The sequence below is a fragment of the Equus przewalskii genome, chromosome 21 (genome assembly GCF_037783145.1).
Source record: "Equus przewalskii isolate Varuska chromosome 21, EquPr2, whole genome shotgun sequence".
NCBI lineage: Eukaryota > Metazoa > Chordata > Mammalia > Perissodactyla > Equidae > Equus > Equus przewalskii.
In genome coordinates this window covers 33,562,983-33,585,759 of record NC_091851.1, presented here as the reverse complement: position 1 = coordinate 33,585,759, position 22,777 = coordinate 33,562,983, and the positions used below count along the sequence as shown (strand labels likewise).

Here is a 22,777-nt window from a genome sequence, read left to right as displayed (position 1 = left end):
CCTCCCTTGCAACCTTGAGATTCTCTGTTTCCTCTCTGAAAGAGAGCACAAAATTCAAGACTGAGTCTTGAGTCATCGAATGACCACAATGTTCCTAGGGCCAGGAAAGCAGGAGAAAAATACCACCCACCCCATTTCATTTTGGTACTGGGAAAGGTTAAAAGAGAACTGGCTCTTCTGGGTCAGAAAGGAAGACCATCTTTTTTTTTTTTTTTTTTTTTAAAGATTTTATTTTTCTCCTTTTTCTCCCCAAAGCTCCCCGGTACATAGTTGTATATTTCGTTGTGGGTCCTTCTAGTTGTGGCATGTGGGAGGCCGCCTCAGCGTGGTCTGATGAGCAGTGGCATGTCCGCGCCCAGGATTCGAACCAACGAAACACTGGGCCACCTGCAGCGGAGCGCGCGAACCTAACCACTCAGCCACAGGGCTGGCCCCAAGGAAGACCATCTTTTAAAGTGTCATCTATCCTTTCTTAAATACAAGTTAAGCTAAAAAACTCACATATTTCATAAACTTGAATTATTCCACAAACTTTATACAGAGAGACAAGAAATTATGTAAGTGCAAAGGCTTAAATAGCATTTTTAAATCCCAGGGAGCTGTGGTAAGAAATCGCCAGAACTCTTCTGAACTATCTGCCCAATGACTACCCTCCTCCACGTCCTCTTGAACATAAAATGCAGTGTTGGCTCCCAATGCCCAGGCCAGGATATGAAAAAGTCTAAATGATGACAGAGCAAGGGAGCTCTTGTGATAACAATCCTGCCTCTGCTCTCTCTACTGTCATATATTATATTCTTATTAATTTCATCTTCCTCTCACAGAAAGGATTGTTCATTTATTTTTTCTGTAATCCCATTCTTTCCAAATTAGTAGTCCCAGGGCAAAAATAATAAACTAAGATTAGTTTACTGATGTCACAATAAATTTATAGATACTTGTCACGAATAAAGGAGCAAAAAAAAAAAGTATCTTAAGTCAATAGGATCATCACTTACTCTATTTGCAATTTTCTCCTTCAAAAATGGTTTGATGATGGCAAAAATGCCTTTAAATATTCGAGGTTCATTCACTACATGGACTGCTTTTATCCGAATGGGGAAACCATCCTGTGGGGAAAGGGAAGGGAACGTTAGAAGATGTGGAGTATCTGCAAACTGTGTTTCCACAGCCTGCCTCCCCACTTAAATCTTCTTCATTTTAGGCCCCAACATCAGTGTGGTCTGATTCTCACGGCCTCCTCAATGACAGCCCACGTCGGGGCGAAACAGGAAGACAGGCCTCAGGGGAAGAGCCTCTTGGGACCCAGAGCTGGGTTAGAACAGAGTTAGGCAAACAAATGGAGAGCTGCTCTTCTTGTAGCAAAAACGGTCTGAGTCTGTATGGATGGATCGAGCAAATAGGAAACCTTCTGGATCAGTGTTGCCCAAAGTGTATTTCCCTGGGTGTTACTAGGTGTGATGCAAAAAAGGGTTCTATGGTAGATAACTAAGTTTGAGAAAGAGGAGACTAACATAGTCAAACAGGTTTCCTTAACTGCAGGACTGTTCAGAGCTTTCAATAAGCAAATGTTTATTGCGAAATTCACAAGAAAGACTTCTTATCCCACACTGCCCAAACTTATTTAACCTTGGAACTTTTTTTTGTCCCCCAGGTCATCTTACAGGACTAGAAAAACACTGATCCAAACTCGTTATCCTGACACTTGAATCTGCACAGTATTTAGCAGGGGCACCAAAAGAAGAGTGGAAGCTGAGGAAAGCCAGAGTATTGGCTCAAAGCCAGAATTCAAATTTCCGATAATGACCTAATGTGACATTGATGTTTAAATAATCAGCCTGTGCACAGTAGGGGCCCAAACACACTGTGGAATTCAATGAGGAGAACTGTTGTTATCTCTGGTGCCCCACAGGTGACAAGAGACAGCACCCCTGTGGCTGGGTCAGAATGAAGGAGGAGTCAACCTGTTTGAGCTGTGAGCTTGGGCCGGGCTATATCCTCTGGGCCTCAGCTTCCCCATCTGTCAAAAAGGAAAAATAATTCTTGCCTTGTGTGTCTCAGAGGATTCCTTGAAGGACCAAATGGGTTACAATGACTGTAAAAGAGCTCTGCAAACCGTTAAACACTGTGAAGGTAGGTAAGGAACTTTCCGGCTAAAGCACAGGACGTGAGGTATGAAAGCATCTGGCCAACAGTGCTCCATGCCGCCAGGTCCCACAAAGGGCAGGAGGCTCGATCGCCTCGGGCAGAAGCACAATTGCTCAGTGTCATCTGTTAGGAGAGTTTCTCCTCTGTCTCCTGGACACACACACAAAAATGCAGAAAGCATTTCTCTGGTGTTTGGACTCCCGCCCTAAAGCTGGTCTTGTCCAGACTGAAGGCACCTCAAAAACTACTGGACCCTGATGAGAATGAGGGGTAAAGAGGACTTTTACCTTTTTCCCCATGACGCTTCTGTACTCTTCTGATTGTAGCAGTGGGAAGTGGGGTTTGTGTATCATGCAGAATCTGAAGCAAAAGGACAGGGCCCCAGGGAAAGCCAAAACAAGCACAGAACAGGCGTGTGACAAATACGGGCCATACCTGAAGGATGCCAATCACCTTTTTGGCTATAAAAGGGCCAAAATGAGATGCTTTTGATAAGCTCACTCCTTTGTAGTCTGCAAGAATTACAATTCCATTCACCTGGGTTTCTTCAGACTGAATGAGTTTTTCTAAGGTCAAATATATGGCTCGGATGTTTTCCGTAATTGGATAGTTGCTCGGTATCCATCTGTCTAAGGTCATAAGAAATGAACAGTATATTACAGAAATGAATACAAACAAGTAATCAGACAGGCTAAGATTTATCTCTTTGTTAAAACTGTCGTTTAAAAATGGAAGAGAAAGATATTCTACTAGCATGACTCTACTTAGGTTAGTAAAGGGGCCCCTTTAAGCAGCAGCTAATGTTTCTTAACTCCAAACAGAGCATCACATTCTGAAATGGAAATGCAACCGAGTGTTGAGGTTAAAAGTATGTGCTATGGAGTCAGACAACCTGGGGTTTGAATGGTAACAGCTGTGTGACCTTAGGCAAGTTACTTCCTCACTCTGAGCCTACATCTCCTCATAAGTAGAATGGCATAATAATACTTCCCTTAATGGACATCTGTGCCTCTGCCATCAGATATGCCCCTTTATTTCATAACACCACCCTGATTTTCCCTAGGGAACCACCTCTTCCCACACTAGCCATGTAGTTTGGGTAAAATTGACTTAGCTCCTGGCTCCAGAGGTGGGCTTGGCCAATCTGGGTATTACATCCTCCTGGGCACAGTGTGTGATCCAAGCCAGGTCAAGCAGAGCCAAGGGGACTCAATCCTGGGACCCTAGCCCTTTGAAAGGAGAAGATCTCTTCCCTCTTGTAGTGGTGAGGCTGGGAGCCTGAGACTCAGGGGCGCCATGAGGCAGGAGCTGGCCTGAGAAAAGCCATGCTGAGGACAGCAGAGATGGAGACGGCTTCCCAATGCTGTAGGTTGAGCAAACTCCCCTTTCCAGGCTGGATGCTCCTTTAATACTCCCCATATATTTAAGGAGTCTTCCCTCTCTTTGGGAAAAACATGAAAATGACCACTTTTGACCATTAACCACTATTCTCAAGAAAATCCCACCAAGATCTGTCTGTCCCTTTCTTAGAAAGATAAAACTCCACATAATTTCCACCAATGGGATATGTAATGTGCAAAATTCCTATGAAAAAAATCCTTGTCCAAAAATTGTGCCAGCTTGCTGTCTAATCTTGCTGCCAATTAAACCTGCTTCTACATAACTGGATGTCATCCTTTCAATCACATATGTCTCAAAAGCACTTAGAAGAAGGCAAAGCCCACACCCAGTGGAAACAAAACCTTCTGTGTATGCCCCCTCCTAAAAGGTTGAGACGGTGGGGAGGGCTCTAGATCTGCTCCAGAGACAAGGGGAAAAAATTCATCTCACAAGCAAAGGGTTGAAACCAGCGTGGTAATATCTGTTTTGTAATAGTCTTATGTGTTGAGTGCAGAGGAGCAGCAGAAACACTCGTCAAATGGTTTCTAGGTCTCCTGGTGCCCTGAAATCTCCACGGCATTGCTGATTTTAAAATAAACACCTCTAATATTGGAAAGTGCCCAAAACAGCAGGTAATGCAGTTAACACCGTGCCTGGTACACAGTAAAGGATCAAGAGCACGGTTTAGGCCCCAGAGAGGGTTTGGTAAGTGGCTAAAGGCAAGGGCGATGTGGGGCTCAAAGGCAGAGGAAGGTGCACGCCGTCCTCCCTGCCCCGTCAGGCTTCCCTCCAGGAGGAGTCTGTACGCACGCGCGAAGGAGGGCTATCGGCACGTTCTCATTTTCCTGGCTCGGCTGGGAAGAACACTGAAATCTTACTTTCAAATTTTGTCTCAGCTCTGTCTGATGGACAACATTGAGGCCAGGGGTGGAGTGGAGAAGCGTCCTGAGATTATAATGCATCTAGTGTCACGGAAGAGAAGAGGAAGAAGAATCAGAAAGCTTGAGTTCTAGCATCCCCTAGTCATTGTGTCAACCAAGAAATGTCCCTACACATTTCCAAATACTTTTTGTGGGTGGGGAGCTGTCCCCAATTGAAAACTACTGTGCCAAAGAAACATAAGGTGTCCTGATTACCCTCATGAAGTGCTCAGATCAAAAGGTGAATCTGTGAGTCCTTTCAATGGCTTAACAAAGTAGAAGAAAGGAGAGAAAAGTTGGAGGAGGCACATGGTACACAGACATCTTTCCAGGCATCTGCCCAGCCCACACCATTTCACTGATGTCTGTACCTGACCTACTCACAAAGGAGGGAAGTCGTGGAGGGCAGGGGTCCTGGCAGCCCCACCTGTATCCTATGACCAGGGCAGCTTTCTCAGCCTGCCAGATTCTCAACCCTAGAAATCTGGAATTTGCATTGAAGGAACTTAGTTGGGTGGCCAGGTAAACCTAGGAGCTGAGGGGTGCCAGAGCTAGCCATGTACACAGAGGCAGCAAAAGCCAGTCTATAGAGAGAAGTGTGAAGGAGATATGCAAAGGGCAGCAGAAACGTGTGGCCCAGAGAGATGCACAGACTGAGACACAGAAGCAGAGACAGGGAGAAAGGCTGTCTTTGTCTTAGTTCCTGATGGGGGAATGAACCAGATTCTGGTTCTCGGTTCCAGGGCCTATGAGAGCTCTCTGGTTCTGTGAGATGCTCCTGTCTCCTTAGACTATATCCTATCTTTTTTCTTAAGCCTGGTTGAGCAGGTTTTTGTCATCTGCCATCAAAAGAGCCTTGAGTAAGACAGAGAGGGGACAAAAGGGAATAGGAAAGGGAGAGAGGATGCTGGACAGACATGTCCCAAACTGTACACACACCCCCTGGAACAGCCTAGGGCAATACCTGGGCGGATGCAGAGGATATGGCAGCCCCGGGGGTCGGTGTGGGGCAGCACGGTGAGGAATCCAGAAGCAAGGACATCTTTTAAGGCCGACGGCTTCAGGTTATTGAAGACTTCGGGCCAGCTTCTCCTGCAGCTGTGGTAGTTAATGAGGAGCTGCAGGGCCCGGTCATAATCAAATTTGCGGGCTCGGAGGAAGCGCAGCAGGAAGGCGTCGTCGAGAGAGGTGCTCAGGTTCGGGTACTCCTTCCGCACCATGTCACGGAGGGCCTGGACATCTCGAAGTCTCCATTCCGGCTTCTCCTGCAGCTCTTCCCTGGCTTTGGTGACCAGTTCTTCTGACAGAGTGCACACATAGCCAGGAGGCTCGGGCGGTGCCGGCAGCTCATTTTCAGAAAGAGAGGCCGCAGAAGGGCTGGTTCTCAGAGAGTCACTTTCTTCTGACATTAGCTACCAGGATTCCTGCCAAAACAGAAGCCCCAAGTGGAGTTAATAAAGCCCAGCGATGCTCATTTCAAACCCCAGGACATCATGATGTAGGCAGACGAATGTTTTTGTCAAGCCAAGTAACTTCAGAGCAGTGGTTCTCAAGCAGGAGAATGAACTGGAGCTGAACCAGGCACCCAGGTGCAACCCCAGGCCGAATGAAGTTAGAATCTCCATGGAGGCACCCAGGCAGCTAGGGCAGGAGAGACACACTCCTCAGCAGACACCACGGCCTTGCTTACAGATGTATGAACAGGTGCTCAACTTAACTCATAATTAAAGAAATGTGAATTAAAACAACTTTGAAATTCAGATTGCCAAAAATACAAAACAATTACTCTGATATGCTTGCTGCGGGTGGGAGAATAAATTGGCACAGCCTCTTTAGAAGGCAGCTTGTCAGTATCTACCAAATTTAAAACCACATACCCTTTGGCTCAGCATTCCACTTCTAGGACCTATACCTGTAAGTGTACGCAAAACGCATACACAAAGATGATGATTACAAATATTGATTATAATGGCAAAAGACTGGAAACACTTTAATTGCATACCAGTTGAAGACTGATTAAATAGTATTACCATATGAATGGGATACCATTCAGTTATGAAAAGGAATTTAGGCAGATCTTTATGAATTGACATATTAAGGAAAAAGTAAACTGCAGAACAGTGTGCATAAAATAATCACATTTATGTTTTTTAAATATATACACATATACACTTATGAATGCACCTAAAATTTCTGGAAGGAGATAAAAAGAAACTGTTACCAGTGTTCCCAGGGAACTGAACTGGGCAATTGGACATTTAAGGTGGGAGAGAGACTTTTCACTGCTGTTTTAATTTTTTACCATACACATGTGACTTATCATGGCCACGAAACTGAGCTGATCAGATCTTCTGTTGGGGTGGAGCATAACTGGCGGATGGCCTCAGCTGCTGTCCCTCTGGATCCATCATCCAGTGGATGCTATATTTTCCAGACTGCCCCCAGCCAGTGACTGAGGGAGACCCACGCCTCCTCTAACAGGCAACTTCGCCTAGAGGATGCCCTACCAGCCTGGCCTGGCTGAACCTTTCATGGAAATGCACTCCAGTCTGAGACTTCCTGCCCAAACCTCCTTCACAGGGGCCAGACTCGCACGGCTGCCTGAAGATTCTCCCTGACTTCTCCAGCTCCCCTTCCTTTTATGCTTCACAGGCATTGCCTCCAATAAATGTCTTGCACGGCTAATCGCATCCTAGTGTCTGCTTCTTAGAAGAAGTGAACCAACACACTTACTGAAGGAAAAACAAAAACAAAGCAATTGCCTTAGATATCCCAGGAATAAGGTAGCAGCAGGGCAGCCCAGTTCCAAAGCCCAAGCTCCCGTCCATGGGCTGTCGATGATCCCCCACTCTGAGCTCAGCCAGGAAGGCAGGGACCATCTTGGGGTCTTTGCACATTGCCAGTCTCCCCCCAGCCAGAGAGACCAGGTCATTGCCTCTCAATCTTAGGTCTGCCCACTTCATTCCTTGCATTCTAACCTCCAGCCCCACCCAGCTTCTTTCACTTCCTCCCAAAGATGTGTTTTCTTGTCTTGTGCACATCCTGTTTCCTCCCACTAGCATGCTCTTCCTCCGGTTCTTCATCTGACTGATTCACCCTCAAGTCCAATTAGATGCTACTTCATCCACTCAACAAATATTGAGCACTTAGTACAGACCAAGCTCTCTTCCAGGCACTGGGGATAGAACAGTGAACAAATGAAAAATCTTGCCTTTATTGAGCTTAGATTCTAGTGGAGGAGACTATAAGCAAAATAAACTATACAGTCTACTAGAAGAGGGTAAGTGCCGGGGAGAGAAACAGAGCAGGGAAGGGGGCTGGATGTATCTGGGGATGGGAGGTGCAATTTTAAGTAGGGTGGGCAGGGAAGGCCTCACTTGAGTGACATTTGAGCAAAGATGAAGATGAGGCAGCATGTCATGCAGACATCTGGGAGAAGAGCAAGTGCAAAGCCTCAAGCAGGAACATTCCTGGCTTTTTCAAGGAACAGCAAAGAGGTGAGTGTGGCTAGAGGCAAATGAGCACGGCAGAGAGTATGAGCAGATGAATTTAGAGAGGTGCTGGGGCCGCACTGGTACAGGGATTGGCAGGCCAGTAAGAACTTTGACTTTTACTGAGGTTGGTGGGAGCTCTGGAGGGTTTACAGTGACACAATCTGATTTGTATCTTAAAAGGATCACTCGGCTGTTTTGTGAGTGGACTGTAGGAGGATAAGGACAGAAGTGACAAGACCATTTAGAGGCTCTTGCAAGTAATCTAAGCAAGAGATGATGGTGCTTGAAGCAGGAAGCCTCCTCTGAGTTCAGGCCAGGTTAGGAGCCTCCCCAACAGGAGCTCCTTGGCATAGCCCCTCCTACTCTTGTAACTGTCGGTAAGGTAATTTGTAGACTACATCTGCCTTGTTCATCACCTTAAATTCAGCACCTAACAGGGTATCAGACACATAGTCTGCACTCCATAAATATTTGTTGAATGAGTTTAATTTGCTTGGCAGAGGTATCCTGAGTGAGGAATAGAACAACAATCATGGCTCATGGGACCCACCCTAGGGTGTTTCCATGGGAGTCACCAACACATGCCTCTAATCCCAATCCAGTGCTTATCTGGAAGGCAGACTGTAGTGTCCATGGGCTACAGGCCTAGCCTCTCTCCCACCTTCCATCTCAATGCACATTAAATGCCAGCCAAAACAAATAAATGACCCACCACTTTCGAAACACCTCGTGCATTTCTGACACCTCTGCCTGGAACTTCCTCTCTTTGTTTATTCCCAACCAGACAACTCATCACCTTCCAGGCCTAGATTCAATGTCACCTCCTCTGTGAAGCCTTCTCTGACTCCCCCAGCGTGATTCCTTCCAGTTTTCCACAGCACTGGGTTCCTATTTTTCTCTCAGAAATTGCCATCCAGTGTCATGAAACTCCTTAAAGGCAGTTTCACCACCCATTCGTTTATCAAATTACTGATCAGCTACCATACATGTCAGGCTCTGTGCTCACAAGCACCAAGAAAACAACAGTGAACAATGTAATTCTTTGCCTTACGAAGTTTAACTCACAGTGGAAGGATGAAAAGAGATATGTGCTCCAGCATTTTACCAAGTATCAAGAATCGTGATAAGCACTTTATACCTCTCCTTTAACCTTCACGATATTTGGTGAGAGCACCATTACTGTACTTATTTTACAAAGGAGGAAACTGCCCACTAGAATGTAAACCCCACGAGGACAGACAACTCGCCTGCCACCTTCACTGCTATCCCCAGTGCCTGCCACGTGATGTGCTCAGTAAATCTTAGCGGATGATGTGCGCCCAAAGGTACACACCTGGTGAGGCCGAGCGGGGATGCGTCTAGCCCCAGAGTGGGCTCTACACCCCACCTGCAGCTTCCTGTTTAATCTCTAGGGCCTCGGCAGTGTCAAGCACAGTGCAGGACTCAGTGACAGTCTGGTGAACGAACTGATGCGGCGGTAGAGGGATGGGTGCAAACACCATTTGTTAGGGAGAAGCCGGGCATCTTCCTCACCTGGAACCCATCAGTTGGAGAGCATCACCTTCTTCCCCACCCCACCCCAAGAAGGAGAGGTCAGGAAGCCACGGCTCCTGGAGCCCCAGAGACCCCACGTCCCGTCGACAGCCTTCCGAGGCCCCTCATTTCTGGTTGTCACCCCTTCCCCAGGTGTCCCCATTTCCTGGGGTCTCTCTTTCTCCTCGGGTCTCCCACTTCCGGTTATCCCTCCCTCTCAGGGGCCCCTCTCCCCGGCCCCCGAGGCACACGGAGGGGATCGCGGGCACTCACCGGCCCGGCTACGGGGCGGAGCGCGGGTCAATGGGCGGCGGGAGCCTCGTCCGGCAGCGCGCGCAGAAGCGACCCGCACTCCCTGCCCGGCCGGCCCGGCCCCTCGCGCCGGAAGTGACGTGCACAGGGCGTGGGAAGGCGGGTCGCCGCCCGTGAGTGCGCATGTGCGACGTCTCGCCGCAGTGCCAGCCCTCTGTCCCCCCCTGGCGGCCGGGCCTCTGCGCTCTGGGATCTGAGCCTGGGAGGGGCGGGGTGGAACAGGGGGCGCGAGCAGGATTAGATAGTATGGAAGGGGAAACTGAGGCCCAGAGAAGGAAAGAAGAAGCTGCCGCTTTCCGAGAACATACTGCCATGTACCTGGTGTTTTTTATCCGTTATTTCATTAAATCCTTGTATTTATGGAATTCTCCTATTTCATGAAAGGGAAACTGTCAATCGATAAAGTAAAGGGTTTCGGACCTAGACCTCGGGATTAGCATTCCAGGATTCTTCCCGCCATAGCTGCCGTCAGGACTGGCTGCTTCAAAGGGGGAGATTCCGCTCCCGAGCACATCTGTGTCTGTCGTTAGCTGAGTGGCCTTGGGCAAGTCCCCATTTCACCCTTGGGCTTCAGTTTCCTAATATGTAACGATTCTTGCCCTAAACTCCTGATTCAATAATTGTTTCCTGCTTTGGGGTTCTTGAAGTCCCCCTTCAGAAAGTGGTAGCTTGAAAAAGGCTTTACTAGCCCCCACCCCTAGTCTATTAAAACCCCCAACCCCCCCCCCCCCCCCACATTTTGTGCAACTACAACTTTGAGACAAATCCCCTAGGTCCCTTTTTCTGGCAAAATTAAGAAGCTAAACCATTTCTAGAGAGAAATTCTGTAGTCCAGGAGGACTCAGAGCCCAAAGGAATATCCAAGAGATGACCTTAAACAATCTCTTCCTTTCCTTACCCCAGTGACAAGAGGGAGGTGGGGACTGACCCAGGAAGGCCACGGGAACATGGCAGTTTGTGCCAGATGCTAGATTGTGCAGGGGGAGTGGAGGAGGGGAGGGGGGTGCCAGGGAGTCATGAGTTTTGGCTTCTGCTCTCAGCTCTACCATTTCTAGAGCTGCCAGATAAAATACAGAACACTCAATTACATTTGAATTTCAGATAAACAACAATTTGTTTTTAAGTATGTCTCATGCAACGTTTGAGAAATACTTATACTAAAAAAATTGTCTATCAGAAATTCAAGTTTGACTGGGCATCCTGTTTTTTTATTTTTATTTTTGCTAAATCTGTGTATTAGTTTCCTGTGGCTGTTATAACAAATTACTACAAACCTAGTGGCTTGAAAAAACACACATTTATCCTCTTACAATTCTGCAGGTCAGAAGTCTAAAATCAGGGTGTTGGCAGGGATGAATTCTCTCTGGGACTTCAGGGGAAAATCCATCTCTTTGCCTTTTCAGCTTCTGGAGGCCACCTGACTTCCATGATTCGTGGCCCCTTCCTCAAATCATTTCAACCTCTTCTGTTGTCACATCTGCCACTAACTCTGATCCTCCTGACTCCGTTTTCAGAAAACCTTTTTATTTTCTTGTGCTAAGAACACTTAACATGAGCTCTACTCTCTTCACAAATTTTTTTTTAATTTTTTTTAAAAGATTTTATTTTTTCCTTTTTCTCCCCAAAGCCCCCTGGTACATAGCTGTATATTCTTAGTTGTGGGTCCTTCTAGTTGTGGCATGTGGGATGCTGCCTCAGCATGGCCTGATGAGCGGTGCCATGTCCATGCCCAGTATCCGAACCTGCGAAACCCCGGGCCACTGAAGCGGAGCATGCGAACTCAACCACTTGGCCACAGGGCCAGCCCCTCTTCACAAACTTTTAAGTGTACAATACATTAGTGTTGACTAGAGATACAGTGTGTCCTGCCTCCCTCCTACAAGGACTCTTGTCATTACATTAGACCCACTCAGACAATCTAGGATAGTCTCCTATCTCAAGATCCTTAATTAATTAATTAATTAATTTTTTAAAGATTTTATTTTTTCCTTTTCTCCCCAAAGCCCCCCGGTACATAGTTGTATATTCTTCGTTGTGAGTCCTTCTAGTTGTGGCATGTGGGACGCTGCCTCAGCGTGGTTTGATGAGCAGTGCCATGTCCGCACCCAGGATTCGAACCAACGAAACACTGGGCTGCCTGCAGCGGAGTGCGTGAACTTAACCACTCGGCCACGGGGCCAGCCCCCTCAAGATCCTTAATTTAATCACACCTGCAAAGTTCCTTTCACTATACAAGGTAAGGAGGCCGGCCCCGTGGCCGAGTGGTTAAGTTCACGCTCTCCGCTTTGGCAGCCCAGGGTTTCACTGGTTCGGATCCTGGGCGTGGACATGGCACCGCTCATCAGGCCATGCTGAGGTGGCGTCCCACATGCTACAACTAGAAGGACCCACAACTAAAAATATACAACTATGTACTGGGGGGGTTGGGGAGAAAAAGGAAAAATAAAATCTTAAAAAAAAAAAAATACAAGGTAAGATATTCGCAGGTTCCAGAGATCAGGACGAGGATGTCTTTGGGGTGCTGTTATTCAGCCTACCGCAGTCTGGCAACGCTAATTCCAGCTATGTGACCTTGGCCAGGTCACTCAAACTTCCAAAAGCCTCTAGTTCCTCATGGGCAAAAAGCTGATTAAATGAGCTCATAAGAGGAAACACCTTGCCCCATGCCAGGCAAACGGTAAGTGTTTTAGAAATGGTAGCTCTTGTGGCAAAGGGTGAGGGATGACCGTGTCCAAACCATGCTGTCCTAGGCGTTGGAATAAACCCCTCAGCCCAGACCCAGGATCCACTGGTGGTACCTAGAGTCCGGGTTGCAATCCCACATTCTGCCAGCAGGAGGAGAGGAACATAGGTCCAGAGCCTGGTCTAAGGGCAGGGAAGGGCTGGGAGGAGATTCAGAGATGCCCCAGAAGTCCCTGTTCCATCCCTCAATTGAGGGCCATTATTTTTGGTTCCTCCTGGTGTTATCTAGAACCAAGTTAGCTCAGGATTGGAAGAGTCTCAGATAAACAACAATGACAACAAAAAGAGGTCCAATTACTTGAGGAATCATATACGCCAGGCACTGTGCTAAACAGTTCGCTTGTATGATTTCAGTTATGACTTACTAAAATGCTGTGAACAGAAAGCTAGGATTGTCTCCTCTGCAGATGAGGAAACTGAACCCAGAGAGGAAAAGTCACTTGCCTGGGGACTCAAGATAGTCAGTGAAAGGGTGAGATTTGAACCCAAGTCTGTATGACACCACAGCTCCAAATTTTGCTTTGCCTTAGAGGTCATGTGATCCTGCCCTTTTGTTCTTCCAGGTTGGGAAACAGGCTCAGAGAAGAAGAACTTGCCTGCGGTCACTTGATGGCTCTGTGGTTGAGCCGGGATTTGAGTTTCTATCTTCTACATCCCTGCCTTGCACACTCGGAAGTAACAGACTCTGAACTACCCCTTGAAAGACCCATTTCTTCATGTGTAAAATGGGGGATGGTGCCTCCTGTTTAGGGGGTCCTTAGGAAGATACAGTGGGATGGCATGCACAGAGTTCTGGTACGTTGTATCATGAGATGTCTGTTGATTGGTTATGACCACCCCACTTGGGGGCAGAAAGGTCACCAGAGGAAGGGTAGCTTGCCCCATGTCTTGGTTGGAGGGATACAAATATCTTGCCTTCCTAGCTTCATCTCGTCTCTGAAAAAAGAAATCTGGGCATTGGGTATGTGTGGAGGAGGCCGGAAATGCCTGAGCTATCTCTGTTTTCAAGGTGTGTGATTCTGAGTTAGACAATCTCCTGGAGCAGCCTTAGTGCGATTCTAAGGTAAGGCTTGTTTAGGATAGCACCGTGGTGGAGGGCGGAGTCTCTCAGCCTTGGCACTATAGACATTTGGGGCTAGGCAGGTTTTTGTTGGGGGGGGGGGATTAGGCTGTCCTGTACATTGTAGGGTGTTTAATGGCATCCCTGGCTTCTACCCACTGGATGACAGTAGCACCCTACGCTCACAGTGGTGAAAACCAAAAATGTCTCCAGACATTGCCAAATAACCCCCGCAGGACAAAATTGCCCCCAGTTGAGAACCATTGGTATAGGAGAAAGAAAGTCGGCATCTGGTCAGACAGACCTGAGGCCAAGTCCTCTCTGTGTCACTAACCAGAGAGTTAACTTGGAGCAATTGCTTACATCTGTAACCCTTGGTTTCTTCAGCCATAAATTCTATATGCACAGCTACCGTTTATTGAATGCTTTTCGTTGGGAGTGTGATGAGCTCTTTGCCTGGATAATCTCATTTAATTGTCAGTAACAGAATCCTGAAAAGACACTGACAGGTGGAAGCAGAGAGGAAGATGGAGAGGAGACAGGGACGGAGTTGTGTACATTAGGCATCTTCTCTGTGCCAGGCAGGACAGCAGGTGCTCTCACAGACATTTATCCTCTGTCACTAGCTGTGTGATCTTAGGCAAATCACCTCCCTGGGGCTCAGTTTCCTCGTTTATAAAAATGATAGCCCTTGGGGAATTCTGGTAAGATGAAGCAGTGACACCCTGCAGAGGTGTGATTCCTCCCACAACCCCACATAAAAACAGAAACAAAATTCCAGAAAGACATTTACAACAAAACTAGGTGATAGGTATCTTCACAAATTAAAAAAAAACAAGTGGGTGAGGACAAATCAGCAATAGCTACAAGGCCTGTGTGCCACTGGGGCCTCTGCGTAGGAGAAATAAAAGGGAAGTAACAGGTGTCTGGGAAACCACACAACTGGAGAATCCCAAAATTGCAACCTGTATTCATGGGAAACCATGGCGGGGCCATCTGAGAACTGTAGCTGAAACTGGGGAGGGTTTTGTTAATGCCAGTAGCCGGTGAGCGCAAGGGGTCTGCCATAGGGTCCATCGGCTAACAGAGTTCAATCCCTGTGAATTCTTGACCACCAAGTCTTCTTTCCAGGACAAGCCTCATAATGAGGAGAAATTACTGAGAAAGGAATCAAAATTGGGCAGGATAGGGAAAGCAGAAATAAAGGAAAGAGAAGGGCAGGATAAAAGTAGGGGTGGGGAACAGAGCCAGAAATCCTCAGAAAGCAAGCCACATATATATATTTTTAACAATATGCAGAAACAACAGAAGGGAGAGCTCTGTGAAGATAAAAAAACTATCTTAAGCGAGCTTCCTTCTAAATGTTCAGAAAAAATTAATCTCACATAAAAATGAGCAATGGAAAAGTATCAAAGTTAAATCCTGGGAAAATAAAATGACTATGACAGAGGGAGGGAGAGAGAGAGAGAGAATAAGGAGCAGAATAATATCCCTACAGACAGTGAAAGCATTCCAGGAAGACTTTTCTTTTAAAAAAAAGATGAGAACAAGTTAAAAGACGCCAACAAGATTATATAAGACAAAAAAGAACATAAATTAGAATTATAAAAATTCAGAAATGAGGTGTCAGAACTCTTGATAGAACTAGAGATAAAAGAAAAAAATTTTTAATGAAAAGTAAACTAAATGGAATATAAGAGCAAATGAAAAAATAAAATCAACAAATAGTGTTTTGAGATAAATAGAAAGTGAAAAGGGAGCAATTTTTAAAAATGAAAATTAAACAGACCTAAAAGAATTTCAGAGAAATTGATCAATAAGAAGATGGGCAATGAAAATCCAACACGTCAATAATAGGAGTCACTGAAGGAAAAAAATAAAACAAAGCACAGGAATACATCATTGACCCAGAATAACCAATATCAAGACATCATTTGATAAAATTACTGGTTTATAAAGAGAAAGAAAAAAAATCTTTAGGCATCTTGGGTATCCAGGCAAAAAGAAAGAAAATGAGGTTGTCATCAGACTCTTCAACAGCAATGCTTTATGCGAGTGCCAGAAGAAAATGGCATCCTTTAAGATGCTCGAAGAAAGAAAGGACGAGCCAAGGATTTTATCTTCAGCAAAACTGACCTTCTCTAAATAGCTATTATCAACTTGTGAGCACTTGGGGAGTATTTTTTTCCGTAAGTTCCTCCTGAGGAGTCTACTGGAGAACGAGAATCAGACCAACAACGTGACTAGAGAGATGCTGACATAAGAACTGGTGGGAAGCATTCAATATATGTTTACTTGTAGAACTAAGACTAAGTGATGGTTGAAAGGTAATAAAATTCATCTATGTTCTAACAATGTAGCTATAGTGCAGCCCCCATCCTGGTGGAGAACGGACACAGTGTATGCAAAAATTTTTGTATCCATTTTCAGTCTTCTAATTGGTTGTAGTAGCTTTCCTGCTGTTATTCTGAGACTGTTGTCTGTGTAAAGTGGGCTAAAGGAAATCACTAATTGTAGAATCTTTCAATTTTATCATCTCCTGCGTTCTTGAAAACAAAAATGTCTAATATATATTATTTATATATATATATGATAAAATCTCTATCTATATATAAAATTCCTACTTCTATTCACTAAAAAGGCCTAGAAACAATGACCAATATAGCACCAGTGAGTTTACCTAGCACTCAGATTGTAGTCCTGAAACGCCATTTTCTGTTCAAAAAAATAAAGGGACCTCTTGGAGAAATTGCTGTTTCCAGATTTGTAGCAGGAAGTATACAAGATGAGCCTGTAACATCTTGTCATACCAGATAAGTAGAAAGCTATCAAAGGGACTTGGAAACCAACCTGAAGGTGATACAATTTCAGCTGCCACAAAGATAGTAATTGCAATTGATTGAAACTCATCAAATATGTTTTAATCACTGAATTCATCATCGAAAACACTAATTAATCACCTTCTAAAGATGGCATGGAAACAAATTATATTCTTGAAAACTAGGTAAATAAAAGGAAAGAATCCAGTATTTAGCTCACCTTTCCTATATGAATTGTACCACTTGGTAACCAAATAACAGATTAAGAAAAAATCTCTGGGGCCAGCCCCGTGGCCAACTGGTTAAGTTTGCTCGCTCCACTTCAGCCGCCCAGGGTTCGAATCCTGGACATGGCACTGCTCATCAGGCCACGCTGAGGCGGCATCCCACATGCCACAACTAGAAGGACCCACGACTAAAAATACACAACTATTATGTATTGGGGGACTTTGGAAGAAAAAGGAAAAATAGTCTTTAAAAAAAAAGAGAAAATCTTCGTATAAAATTATTACAACTAGTACATGAAAACAAGATGGGAAAACTGGAACTCAGAGAGGTAAGGGAACTTGCCCAAAGTAAAAGGCAGTGTCAGGAGTTTGAATTGTGCATGGGGAAGGTTCATAGTCTTTGGCCCTTGGGATTCTAAAGGACAAAATGTTCCATACTCTTAAACAGATGCTCACCTGATGGATCTGACCCAGTCTGAGGTCATGAGTTGCCCAACCAGCCGTCCAGAGCCTGACTTGGCTTGAGAAGCGTCCAGACTAGGGCTGGGAGAAGTCAGCAGCTTGGCAAGTGCCGGACAAACCTGACCACTACCCGGGGGTCGTGTGAAGCTTGTGACCCATGAGCCTGGTGTGCTTCAAGGAGCCAGAACCTTCTGTCACTGTGTGTGCCAGCCTTTTGCTCACAAGCCTCGGAATCAGGACTCAGAAGAGAGCTGGCTACCTCTCTAAGCGGGAGATAAAGACATGCGCGGGTCTGGCTGTGCGGATTTCCCAGAAGAGGTGAGAGCCCAGCTGTGTTTTCTGGTCACACATTGATTTTCTAACCTGATTCAGCACGGCTGCTTGGAGGTACAGAGCGTCCTCTCCGTTCCCTAGATCCCAGTCTGGCTGGAGCATTTCCAAAACAAGGCCTAGAATGGTAGGGGACAAGGAGGGGTAGAGACTCCATACCCCCTACCCCACCACTACCAGCCTAAGAGCCCACTCAGCCTACCCTCCACTGTATTATTAACACCCAGCAGGACCGAGTTCTTACCAAACGCCAGCACTTTATATGTATTCACCCGACCAGCCTGTTGGAGATGTTATCAGGCAGAGTACCATTTGACAGGTGAGAACGCTGAGGCCCAGAGAGGAAACTCACCGGGAAACAGTCACATGAAGATGGAGCTGCAGGTCCAGGATCGTGGAATCCCGGAGAGGCAGATCCGGCAACGGTCTGTAGATTCATCGTGTCACTCAGCCCTCCCAACAACCCTGTTGGGTTGTGTCCCCTCCATGAAGATGTGAGAAAACTGAGCCTCAGAGGGTGGACATGACTTGTACAATGCTACTCGAAAGCTCTGCTGTGACAGCCAGCAATCATCTTTCAAGAGCACAGTCCAAAGCCCACAGCTGCTAAAATTTGTCCACGACCACTCAGAACCCCCTATGGATTATTCTCCCCACATTCACCCACAGTGCTCTTATGAGGGAAGAGGGGGCAAGGAATCTTTTGGTGGCCATCTTCTTAGAAGGGTGGAATGAGGTACGGAGGGCTCCTCTGGGGGGACTAATTGGAGAGCTTAACATGTGACCCCTATATGGGGGTCCAATGGTCTGATGTGGGCAGGGACATCTAGAAACTGGGAGAGCTGGGCTGCCCCACTACACTAGTGAGGGAGCCAGAGAGAGGGTGTGCTGAGGTCAGCCCATACTCCCCGGTGCCTCAGGACAAAGGCTGCTTGAGTGTTTCCCAGGGACCAGCCTGGGCAGAAAACACCTACAAGGGCTCAGCTTGGGCCCTGTCCCACAAAGCCTAATGGAGGGGCAGAGCTGGATGGCGGCAGCGAGAAGCTAAAGTTGGATGTCAGATTCCTAAGGACTGAGGAAGGAGTTACTAGGGCCCTCTAGTTGAAGATGCTGTGTCCTGGGGTAAGTCTCCAGATCACGGGATGGCTGGGGTTCAATTGTAATAAAAGAGCCACCTTTTATGAAACACCTACTATGTGCTAGTCTCTATACTATATGTTGCCTATGCGCTGGTTCACCATGTCTTCACTACCTTTCAGAGTTGGTATGACTATCTCCACTTTACACATGAGGAAACTGAGGCTCAGAAAGGCTAAGGAACCATCAGTGGGGTCCACAGGTTAAAAACAGTGGTTCATCTAGAATGGCTAAAATTAAAAGGACTCTCCCTAGCGACTGCTGGTGGGAATGCAAGGTGGTACAACTACTTTGGAAAATAGTTTGCAGCAGTTTCTTAAAAAGTTAAACATATACTTATATGATCCGGCAATCACACTGCTGGGTATTTACCCAAGAGTGATGAAAGCATTTGTCCATTCAAAGACAGTACGTGAATGTTCTTAGCAGCTTTATTTATAATAGCCAAAAACTGGCGGGAAAATGTCCATGCATAGGGGAATGGGGGAAACTGTATATACCTACACACACACGTGTATACGATTTAGCAATAAAAAGGAACAAACTATTGATGTATGCAACAACATGGATGAATCTCAAAATAATTATGCTCAATGAAATGTCAGACAAGAGTACAAATTGTATGATTCTATTTCTATAAAATTCCAGAAAGTTGAAAGTACTCTATAGTGAAAGAAAGTAATCTACAGAGACCGTGGTTGCCTGGGAATGGGGGGTGCGATAAGATGGCTTATAAAGGGGCACGAGGAAACCTGGGGTGATGGAAACGTGCATCATCACGATTGTGGTGACGGGTTCATGGGATATGTACGTATGCCAAAACTCATCAAATTACGCAGTTTAAATAGGTGTCGTTTATTGTACATTAATTATACCTCAATCATGCTGTTTTTAAAAAAGAAACTAGAGAGTGGCACGATTAGGATTTGGACCCACGTGTGCCTGATGTGAAACCCTTCAGGAGATGGTAAGTTATTAAAAGCTCTCCTTTCTTTGGCTGGAGACACAGTCAGTCCAAATGGTGCCACCTCCCGGAAGCCTTCTTGTCCCCTCCGTGGCAGACTGTGGCTTTTCAGAAATTGCCTCCCCCGTGGCCTTGGCCCACACCACCCTTCTGCCTGCCTTTAGGATTTGTCAGTGGCTCCTTTCTCTACTTGGGGACCTTCCCTCCCCATATTGTCCTTCAGATATGCTGACTGAGAGCCCAGTGTCAGAATCAGACCAACCTGAGTTTGAATCTCAGCTCTGCCATTTACACCAGCTGCCTGACCTTGGAATCATCTGAATAATAGTAGAAGCTACTTGGAGATTGCCTCAAGGATCAAATAAGAGATAGTTCATATTAAACAATTAGTGTAGGGCCTGGTGTGTAATAAACATTCAATAAATGTTAACTATTACTGATCTTCACCTGGGCAGCGGCTGCTGACTGTTTAAGTTTCTCAGCCTTTGAATCAAGTACTTACCGCCACGGCTATATTTATTGACATGGAAAGATGCCCAAAGCGTACTTGTGAGGGGAAAAAAGCAGGCTCAGAATGCCTCACAGGTCATTTTAAGGATTAAAGGAAAAAACAGACGTCCATCTCTTAGCACAGTGCCAGCACACAGCAAGCGCTCACTGAAAGCTGGTGTGGTTGTTCTTAGTGTGAAAGCATTTGTAGCCCATCGAGTACTACTTTCAAATATACCATGTGAGTTCCTGCGAAACGAGATAATGTTTGCAATTGCGATTCGACAGTGAAACAGAGAGAGGCAGACCTGCGCATTCCCTCTGCCTTCCTTCTGACGCAGCTCAGGGGGCTGTCACGGGCAGGGCTGGAGTTGGACTTGGGACCCATTAGTCTCATGTGGATTCTGGTACTTTCTTATGCGGTCTTGGAGCAAAAGCAAAGGCTTGCCCTTTGGAATGGAGACTCCAGGCCTGGATAAACCATATTCTTTGCAGTAACTGAAGTGCTGTGACAAAATGCAGGCACTTGAGGGCACTCCAATCAGCCTGCAGTAGAGAGCGTCTCAGAAGGCGGTGATGATAACGATGATGACATGAATGCTGCTGTTACATTTAACAATGGCTTCCATTTATTGAGTTTTTACTTGTTTGCTGTTTGTGCCGTTGAGTCCTACTGCTAGCGACCCTGTGGCCAGCAGAGCGGAGCCCTGCCCGGTCTTTTTGCGCCATCCTCTTACCTTCTGGCACTACATCAGCTAATGCTATGCTTCTATTCATAGGGTCTTTTTTTTTTTAAAGATTTTATTTTTCCTTTTTCTCCCCAAGGCCCCCTGGTAACTAGTTGTATATTTTAGTTGTGGGTCCTTCTAGTTGTGGCATGTGGGACACTGCCTCAGCATGGCCTCATGAGTGGTGCCATGTCCGCGCCCAGGATCTGAACTGGTGAAACCCCGGGCCGCCAAAGCGGAGCGTGTGAACTTAACCATTCGACCACGGGCCGGCCCCCTCATAGGGTTTTTACTATAAGTAAAACGATGGGTTCTTACTATGAGCTCCTAAAATGTGCTAAGAGAGTCACAAACTTTATTTTAGATACTATTACTAAAGATTTTATAGACAGTGTGTATTGCTCTTTAGAATTTTAAAACATTTTTTATAATGGAGTCACAATTCACAAATCTTGTAAAATGTACCAATAATAAGTGTGCAGCTTGGTGAGTTGTTACAAGCATACACACACTGGTAACTCCCACCTGGAGCAGGATATATAACTTTTTAACACCCTTTCCACTCACCCCGCCCCTGCCCAAGACAACCACTATCCTGACTTCTATTATTTATTTGTTTTGCTTGTTTTTGAACTTCATATAAATGGAATCATACATACGTAATATTTAGGGTTGCCAGGTTTAGCACATAAAAATCCAGGATGCCAGTTAAATTTGAATTTCCCAGGGGACATATTTGCACTAAAAAAATTTCATTGTTTATCTGAAGTTCAAATTTACCTGGGCATCCTATATTTTCTCTTGCTACTCTAGTAATCTTTTGTGCCTGGCTCCCCTATGTTGTTGTGACTATGAGTAACTTACTCTTTTTCATTGCTGTGTGGTATTCCACCCCACAAATGTACCGCAAAATATTTACTCCGTCTACTGTTGATGGAGAAGGGTGGGTTACTCTTAGGTAGGCACTAAAGACTAATGTTAAGCGGTGCACTCTGGAGTCAGAGGCCTGAGGGTTTGAATCCTGGCTCCACCTCTTAATACTTGTGAAGGCTTAGCCAGGTGAATTAATTTTCCTGTGCCTCAGCTAGTTTAACTTTAATATGGGCTAATAATAGTACCTCAGAGGGTGTTGTAAAGTTTAAAGGGGATATCACACATAAAACACTTAGCACAGGGCCCCAGCACAGAGTTAGCACTCAGTAAATGTTGCCAGTATCACTGTACCCATTAGACCTAGGAGAAAATTAAAGTTCAGAGGAGTGAAAAAACTAGCTCAAAGTCACATACCTAGTAAGTAACAGAGCGCGTTTGTCATTGATATTGGCTAAATTAGAGTCATTCATTCATTCAACAAATGTTTTTGAGCATCTCCTCTGTGCCAGGCACTGTTTAGGTCTTGAAGTCACACGATGCGCAAAGCCCCTGCCTTCGTGAAATATAAAGTCTAGGCAGCGAACACCGCTGTTGGTCTGCCAGGCTCTTTATGTGCTTCTCATTAACTAAAAGAGATGTTGGAGATGTTGTCAAAAGAGCTCTCAGCGTGGAGCCGCACAGGCATTCCTGCTCCAGAAACAACAGCCGTCAGCCAGAAAGCAGCCGTCTCTGCAGCAACGTTGTGTGATGGGTATCAGCGGCTCCATTTTACAGATGAGAAAACTGATGCTCAGGAAGGTTAAGGAATTGGCCCACGCTGACACGGCTAGTACTGGGGGAACAGGAATGCACAGTCAGGTGCACTTGACGCCAAAACCCCCTTGGATGTCTCAGTGCTGTTTTTCAGTCCTGATGGCAGGGTGGCTACAGCTTGAGGGTGAAGCTCTGGAGTCCAGATTTTGAAGTTCAAGTCCTGTCTTTGTGACCTTGGGCAAGATATTCGCAGTCTGTGAGCCCTAGTTTCTACCCCTGTGGGATGGATGGAGGCTCACAGGATTGCCTTGGGGATCTGCGGAAAGCTCTGGGTGCAGAGCCAGGAGAAAATAAAGAGCCTCCAAAGCGGCACTAGTGTGGATCCAGAGTGGGGAGGGGGCTCCTG

At 46.0% G+C, this 22,777-nt stretch overlaps 1 protein-coding gene across 15 annotated transcripts in view; it reads right to left on the bottom strand.

The window, feature by feature from the left end:
* Positions 1–22,777, bottom strand: part of TTPAL (alpha tocopherol transfer protein like) — a 36,659-nt gene that overhangs the window by 5,711 nt on the left and 8,171 nt on the right. For 2 of the 15 annotated variants that reach the window (XR_011530827.1, XM_008515645.2), the window contains exons 1-4: positions 9,749–9,868; positions 5,413–5,872; positions 2,686–2,777; positions 999–1,109 (exon numbers count right to left, since the gene is read on the bottom strand). Coding sequence is in view for 8 of the 15 variants with exons in the window: in XM_008515645.2 (XP_008513867.1) it covers positions 999–1,109; positions 2,686–2,777; positions 5,413–5,857 (648 nt within the window). In the remaining 7 variants the exon portion in view is untranslated. Of the gene's footprint in view, positions 1–998; positions 1,110–2,583; positions 2,778–5,412; positions 5,873–9,275; positions 9,897–22,777 lie in introns of those variants that run through there. The other 13 variants (XR_011530829.1, XM_070588385.1, XR_011530824.1 and 10 more) reach the window with 10 other exon arrangements.